The following is an 8481-nucleotide window of genomic DNA, read 5'->3' as shown; positions in this document are numbered from 1 at the left end:
AATCTATTTTAAACTCTTTTGCAGACTACACATTATTATATAAATGCAATGCACTTTCTGTGTTATTTGCTATATGTATTACGTGATTGTAGAGTAATTCAGAAACAACTATTTTTATAATATTATCTAGTTTCTTTTGTGGTGTACTGAACTATGCTGCAAATTACTCAATCATTCCTATCCTCATAGAAAGCAAAAGCTATGGAATTTTGAGATTCTTTGATTTTCTTAATAAGAAGCTCAGTTGTTTTATTGTCCTTCCTGTGCTTTTGGCTGTTGCTCTTCTTGAGTTTGAGTTGGTGGGACGCCCTCTAAGAAGGTACAGAAGTACTTTGCTGTGTTTAATTCAGGTTTCTTTAACAAGAAGTAACATTTTGGAAAGTAGTAGGCTGCCAGCAGTCCAAAGTTGCTTGCTAGGCTGAAATAAACATGGACAATTGACCGGATCTTGTTATTATCACTGTTGTTGCCTACGTAGATTGGAATAAAGATCACCCAAATGACACAGTAAATCAGGGTGGAAAAGGTGATGTCTCTGGCTAAGTTATACTGATGAAGAGGCTCCACTGCTATGAAGGTGCATATGAATGATGCAAGGGCCATTGCACCATTGAAAACTTGCATTAAAGCAAATCCAGTCAAAGATGAAACAGGACACGAGAGGAAGAATTCTACAAAGTCTATTGTCATATTTGCCACATATTCAGACAATGAAGGTCCTTCTTGAACAAACCAGCCACAGAGACCAGCCTGCACAGCGCAGCAGATCAGCACAAACAGCCAGCTCACAGGGCCTCTTAACAAATGCAGGTGAGAGGCAGCCATCTCTGGGAACTCTGTCACGCAAATTATCTGTTAAAAAAAGAAGAAGTTATCATCCTGATTATATCTTTATTTTTTATTTTTCTTATATTACATTATGTGTTTTGTCCAAAAGCGCTTGTGCTTTTATGCGCTTTCACTAAAAACAACTTCTGAATTTTTTTGAGAAATCTAAAGTAGATTACACTTGTATGCCTCCACAAACCTGTCAAGTTACAGTTTACGCTGAAAATAAGGTAAAAATTCTAAAATGTGGAAACACTGCAATGAAGATGAAGCTGAGCATCAAGCCAAATGGTTACAACTGCCTCATAGATATTAGACAGAAAAATGTTTTTGCAAAATACTGAGCCGTAGCAGTTAAATTGACCTTTGACCTTTTATATGTAAAATGCCACCTTTTTACAATTTATGATCGTTTTTTGCTGTTGGTGTATTATTTGTAAAGTTCTTACTGAAATCCCTTTTCTTGACACCACACACTGATCATGACTGATGTTTTTACTATGTTTTACACAATTTTGTGGGGTTTTATTTAAACTGCATGTATTAAATTGAAAATGTAGATTTTCTTTTATTGATGGGAGTATATACATATTAATAGCTCTTGAACGGTTTTGTTTCTGTGTCATGCTATATATCTGGTCTGTCTTGCAAAAGTAAACGTTCCTTGAAAACTGGCCAATAAATACATGTGATATCTCTAATTTGTGTAAGTATGTGTCAGTAGCAATTATCAAATTAAAGTTAGAAACAAAAATTATTGAAGACTGGAAAGCTTAGGGAAGACAGAAAAATTAACACACTGCATACCTTCTATCTGTATTTTATCGAGCATGTTCTTTAACTGATTCTGCCATTTCTGCACACTGCCATTGTGGGGCAGTATTTCACCAGTATTAACTCACCTGTAGTGAGATGGACAGGATAACGGAGAGGGTGACAGTCTGGAAAATGGAAGTGAAGGGCAGCTGAAGATGGCAGACCACATCCCTGGGCTCCCCCAGGAAGAGCAGCAGACTGAGACATGCTCCCATCAGGCCGAGCACAGCCACAAAACTCAAGGGTCCCCCCGAGGCCTTTACCAGGGGGGTTCCTCGGTGCATCAGGAACATGACACCCACCGACCCCTGACATATCAGCAGCAGCACACCAACCAGCATCATTATCACAGCATCCTCGCTGTCCCAGGTGAAAAACTTAAAGATGGGGTCAGTGCAGTTCGTGCTGCGATGCTGGGACCACTGACCGTTGGGACATTTAGTACACTGGGTGTCGTCTATGATTGGGAAAGCACAAAAATATGGCTAAATTAAAAAGCAAAATAAAACATCACAACAGTACACACACGCACCATTTAGAGATCCTATCTTGCACAGGCTACATGTGTGACTTACTTCATTTTTATGCCTTCTTACACAGAAAGAGATAAGAAAATCATTCCCCTGATTTGAAGAGGAGAAATGTATTGCCCTAATTAACAAAACCTAATGATTTGGAAAGGGACACATCTGTCTATATAAGGTTCCATAGTTGCAGTGTATGTGAGAGCAACAACCATGCCTAAAACACTTCACTGATCAGGCCTGAAGGGTAGACTCGCAAGAGAGAAGCCACTCCACAAGAATAAGCACATAGCAGCCTGCCTGGAGTTTCTCAAAAAGGTACTTGAAGGACTCTCAGACCACGAGAAACAAAATTCTCTGGTCTGATAAAACAAAGATTGAACTGTTTGACATTAATTCCAAGTGTCATGTCTGGAGGCAACCAGTGCTCTGGACCTCTGATTCATCAGGTTCAAGTTCATCTTCCAAAAGAACAACAACCTTAAGCACACAGGCATCATAACAAAGGAGTGGGTTCGGGACCGCTCTGAATATCCTTAATTGGCCTAGCCAAAGCCCACACTTGAATCCAATTGAATATTTCTGGAGAGGTCTGAAAATGGCTGTGCAATTACACTCTCCATCAAACTCGATGGAGTTTCAGAGGTTCTGCAAGGAAGAATGGGAGAAACTGCCCAAAACCAGGAATGCCAAGAATGTAGCATCATAGTCAAAAAGACTAGAGGCTGTAATTGCTACCAAAGGTGCTTTAATAAAGTATTGAGAAAAGGCTGTGAACACTTATTTACAGTTTATATGTTTTATTTTTAGAAAAACTTATATTTATTTTGTAGAATTAAGACATAGAATTTTTTTCACTTTGCCAACATGAAGTATTATGTGTGAACTCATGAGGTGAAAATGAATTTAATCCATTCTGGAATAAGGCTGTCACATAACACTGTGGATTCTTACTGGTTGCTCTGTATGAGCATGAATCTCATCTGAGACAACATCACCTTCATTTGCCTGGTAGGTGCCTGCCAAACAGTCGATGCAGTCAAAACAGCAGGAATAGAAACCCTTGACTCTGAGGACCTGGCCTCTGTCACATTTTGCTGAACAGGTGGACACAGGAATCTGTGAAGGTTGCGGTACAAAATTTAAGATCTTAAAATAGATCATGAACTGGACATGAAAGCTTTTACATGCTAGAAGTTGTGAAGATTTTTCTGAGTTACAAGCGTTACCTGTTTAGTGTGCCACTGAAAGAGGGACTTGTTGAGGAACAGCTTTTGTTCAGTATATTCTCCCACATTTCTAAAGTCCACTTGAGATGAGTTTGTCCAGATCCACTGAATCATATTGTATCCTATGTTCGGATTGCCATCATTGTCAAAGTCTAGACGTGTGCCATTTATGTTAACAGAAGTGTTCTTTAAAACCTGCAAGAGCTGCAAAATGCAATTATTGTTGTTACTGATAAGCTCGATTCCAAACTTTGTATAGTGTCTCATATATCTGTGAAGGTTCTCAGTCATCCAGGTCATCGTAGTCAAAGGAGCTTGCAAAGAAAAGCGTCTGGACTTCTTTAAGTTGCTTGAAGACGTTTCACCTCTCATCCGAGAAGCTTCTTCAGTTCTAAGGTCAAATGGTGGAGAGTCCCAGATATAAACCTAGTGGGAGTGACCCCCACAGAGGGACAAAAGGACCCCCTGATGATCCTCTAATCACCTGAGCCAAGGTGTGAAATTGGGTGTGGGACCCAATCAGCCAGAGTTTCGGGTGTGTTCATTGTGAAACCTGGCCCCACCTTGTCATGCGAATTCCTGAGGTCAGATGGCCCAGGATGTGAGTGGGCGTTAAGGCGTCTGGGAAGGGATCTCAAAACTGGATTATAGATGGCAGAGAGTTGGTGTCGTAAACCCCCGCCTCTGTTCAAAGATGGTCGCTCACAGTGGACATAGATGGCTTCTTTCACTCCTCTTTCAAACCATCTATCCTCTCTGTCCAAAATGTGAACATTGGCATCCTCGAAAGAGTGTCCTTTATCCTTAAGATGCAGATGGACTGCTGAGTCTTGTCCTGTGGAGGTGGCTCTTCTGTGTTGTGCCATGCGCTTGTGAAGTGGCTGTTTGGTCTCTCCAATGTAGAGGTCTGGGCATTCCTCACTGCACTGTACAGCATACACCACGTTGTTAAGTTTGTGTTTTGGCGTTTTGTCTTTCGGGTGAACCAGTTTCTGTCTGAGTGTGTTGCTGGGTCTGAAATACACTGGGATGTCATGCTTGGAGAAAACTCTCCTGAGTTTTTCTGATACATAGGGGATGACAATGTTGTTGCGTCTGTCCTTCTTATCCTCCTTCGCTGGTGGATAAGAAGGACACCAGCGAAGTCCTTCTTATCCGCTCAGGTGACACTGAGCGAAGGAGGCTCAGTGTCACCTGAGCCTCCTTCGCTGGCTCAGGTGACACCAGCGAAGGAGGATAAGAAGGACAGACGCAACAACATTGTCATCCCCTATGTATCAGAAAAACTCAGGAGAGTTTTCTCCAAGCATGACATCCCAGTGTATTTCAGACCCAGCAACACACTCAGACAGAAACTGGTTCACCCGAAAGACATCCCCGACCATCTTTGAACAGAGGCGGGGGTTTACGACACCAACTCTCTGCCATCTATAATCCAGTTTTGAGATCCCTTCCCAGACGCCTTAACGCCCACTCACATCCTGGGCCATCTGACCTCAGGAATTCGCATGACAAGGTGGGGCCAGGTTTCACAATGAACACACCCGAAACTCTGGCTGATTGGGTCCCACACCCAATTTCACACCTTGGCTCAGGTGATTAGAGGATCATCAGGGGGTCCTTTTGTCCCTCTGTGGGGGTCACTCCCACTAGGTTTATATCTGGGACTCTCCACCATTTGACCTTAGAACTGAAGAAGCTTCTCGGATGAGAGGTGAAACGTCTTCAAGCAACTTAAAGAAGTCCAGACGCTTTTCTTTGCAAGCTCCTTTGACAGTGTCTCATATAGTAGAAAAATAAAAGAAATCACCTTCCAGGGATAGATTTTGCTTCCAGATCCCCACTTACAGGCAGTTGAATTGCACTCCAGCAGGTTATGCAGTGCCTGTGCTACACTGTAAACAGCAGCATACACACTGAAAGCTGATTTCTGGACTGCAGGTGCTTCCACTATGCTAATGTTGTCTAGTGACAAATTCCAGCATTGTGGGCAGCGATTGTTTGGATTGTTTTGACTGTCAGGATTTGTGGTTGGAGTGGATGTCTTTGTCCGCTCTTCACTGAGTTTCTTGAAAAGCTCCATTGCATAATCTTTGAACAGGCCGAGGGTGTCTGTTTTGTCAACAAATCCAATGATTGTGCCAACTGTTTCAATGTTGGGCAGAGAAGTCACTCGAGTATGTATTGCCCAACTTGTGCTGCCGATCCACACAGCTGTTAAATTACTCCTGATAACCTGGAATAAATTGCATTGGTTGACTGGTACTGAACAAACTGTCCATTAGCAGAAAATAATACATTTGTGAATCACTTTAAATCTCTGTTTCACTAACCTCTCTAAAAAAGTATTCAGCTTTCTCTGCGAGAGAAAACACCACTACCACTCTGACATTGGTCGTTTGGATATCATTTATGATGGTTTCGATCGCTGGTTCGGGGTCAGTGTACACTGGAATCAGGCCCTGATAGGCCACACAGATAGATGTGTTTACTGTCATTTTAGTGAACATCTGCACACCTCGTTGCCCGTACTCCTCGTCGCTGCCCACAATTGCAACCCAGTTCCAGCCAAACTCCTGTATTAGCTTTATCATGACATCCACTTGCCATTTATCACTTGGCACAGTACGAAAGAATGACGGGTAGAGAAGTTTATCACTGAACATGTCGCTGGTGGCCCCATAGCTAATCTGGTGTGAAAATTAAAAACAGAAACGATTTACTTTTACATTTAAAATATTTTTGCAAGTCTCAAATTTGTAAATCAAGAGAAAAAAATCTGATAACTACAAAATGTATGTGTATTCAAACCTGTGGTAGCATAAAAAATCCCAGGAGTTTTCCAATAACTGACACCATTTCTGATTCAAAAGGACCAATAACTGCAACTATACTGGGCTCATGGTCAGTGTAATTACACCGCACAGGTAGTTCTTGGCTGGATTTTTCAGTTAGGAGAGACAGAGTAGGGTTTATAATTACTGAAGATTGTCTGCATGTGTCATAGATTTCATAACCTAACTTGATGCCAGGGAGGAGAGTCTGATTTCCGTTGATTTCATCCACTGCGTATTTCATTGATATAGCAAGTCCCAGTACAACATTATTTACACTGTTCAGCAGCAAGTAGAAAACAGTAGAAGTCATTGTAAGTCAGGGTTAGTTATTTTGAATCTCATGTTGTTAAGAAAGCGTTGTTCATAACCATCCTTACCTTTCACATCTTATCTGGTTGGGCTCTGTTATGTCACTGAGGCTGCTGGTGACATCATTAATGGGAAAGAGCCCTCCGAGCATAATGTCCCCAGACAAACTGAAGAGGTTGGTCGAAATGTTGCTGACCCATTCAGGCAAACTCTCACTGCAGCTCAGTGTAAAGAAACAGCACAAAACCAGCAGAGTGAGACATGAAGCCATGACGCCAATAAGAGGGAGACTGAAGCCACAGCAATAAGAGCAGAGTGCTTATGTCAGTGTTTCGGAAATTATTGTTTTATACAAATTCACCTGGAAGTCCTCATCATGCCTTCCCTCACTTGCCCAACCAAACCTGACACATTAGCAAAAGCAAATGCAAATCATACACATAACAAATCAAATTTGAATACAAGTGAACCTTTTGACATGATTAATCTATTTTTTCCAATCATACCAAAACGATTTTTTAATTTGAAATATCGTGGGAGCAAGAAATGATGCAGTCTCCTATACCTTAATGTTTTTCACATGGTTAGGATAATGTATTTATAACATTTTGCTCGAGCAACGACTCGCTTTGCACAATGTGTAGAGATATGTTTGCTTATGCTGTTCCAGTGGTGTTATCTAACCAGGGTAATTTCCTGAAATGTGTTGATATTTGTTTGTGGTGTGAAATTTGTTTCTCTTTTGTCTAACTATATCTCATAAGTGTCATGATTCGTGGTTTCTCGTGTTTGAGTTGTGTTGGAGTATGTGGGTTCTCATTATGTGTTTTCTGTTTATTCTCCCTTTTATTCTACTAAATTGAGGACAGATGATACTGTGGTGGAGTTTGGTCTACGGCTCTTCTGCAGAGGAAGAGTGGTGCAGAGGAAGGGTGGTGCAATAGGTTCAAAAGCTCAAGAGTGGAAATCCCTGTAAATAAAAGATCACTTGCCTGCAATGCTGTCTGTGTGTCTTGGTGGGGTCCCAGAACTGGTGTGTTTCACAGTTGGGCAGAAATCCAGCCAAGGAATGTTGGAGACATAGCCTGACTTATTGCTGGTGCATATGGTGGTGAAAGTTGTAGCACTGTCAGCAAGAGCAGGCGGCAATATGGCAAGTGCAACTGGAGAAGCTGTAGTACCAGGCTGAGCGCCTGAGGCAGGTTATGTAGAGACTGGTTCCTCACTGGTGCCTCTGCTACACTCTCTGTGACTGATGCTGAGGCTGGACTGGATGGGGGTGGAGACCATCCTCAGGCCATCATAGAGTTCAAAGTGAAAGCAAAGGAATGCCACAGCACATTCAGGAGTGGGCAGTGTTGCTACAGGGGGAAGGCCCAGATGGTGGCACTGAGCCTGCTGCCAGTGTTGCGAGGGCGCTTTGCCGAAGTCTCCAAGGTAAGTGAAATTCAATACATCCTGGACCCGAGACCAAAGCTACACACATTGGGGAGTTTATCAAGGGATAATATGCTCTATTGCTCTATACATAGATAATTTACTATATTTCTTTATTGTTGTCTTTTTTTGTCCTTAACCCTGTCCTCCCAGGTCTTTCTCATTACATCCAGTGGACCTCTGATTGATGGACAAATAGCAAGTCAGAAGATCAAAGGTTTTCAAACACTCTTCAATCATATAATAAATGACAGCAAAATAAGAATCAACAGCCATGGCCACAACCCATACACTCAGTTCTGCTGCTCAACCCACAAAAGCATTTTCCTTGTGGCAGCAGTTAAGTAGAAATAAACAGGCTTTCCAAGAGTATAACATTTATTGGCACAGATCATTGTTACAACAAAAAAATAATCAAACAAATGTACTTTTTGTGCCAAGTTTATATGAAACCATACCGTAGTGGTTCACAGCCAAGAATGAAAGATGGGGATGAAAATT

The 8481-nt window shown here is 41.8% G+C and overlaps 1 protein-coding gene across 1 annotated transcript; it reads right to left on the bottom strand.

The window, feature by feature from the left end:
* Positions 1-6814, bottom strand: LOC147330828 (taste receptor type 1 member 3-like). Its single transcript, XM_086294242.1, has 8 exons — positions 6612-6814; positions 6209-6509; positions 5731-6087; positions 5208-5633; positions 3398-3601; positions 3167-3287; positions 1731-2101; positions 1-852 (listed from the first exon to the last, which is right to left on the bottom strand). The coding sequence occupies exons 1-8, from the start codon at positions 6812-6814 to the stop codon at positions 250-252; spliced, it is 2586 nt and encodes an 861-aa protein (XP_086150368.1). The 3' UTR covers positions 1-249.
* Positions 6815-8481: the final 1667 nt, after the last annotated feature.

Source organism: Aulonocara sp. 'chitande type north' Nkhata Bay, linkage group LG5 (assembly GCF_057382095.1).
Source record: "Aulonocara sp. 'chitande type north' Nkhata Bay isolate Kocher_YH1m ecotype deep benthic linkage group LG5, A_spYH_male_GT1.1, whole genome shotgun sequence".
NCBI lineage: Eukaryota > Metazoa > Chordata > Actinopteri > Cichliformes > Cichlidae > Aulonocara > Aulonocara sp. 'chitande type north' Nkhata Bay.
Note: the sequence above shows the minus strand (reverse complement) of the source record. Positions and strands in the feature narration are given on the sequence as shown.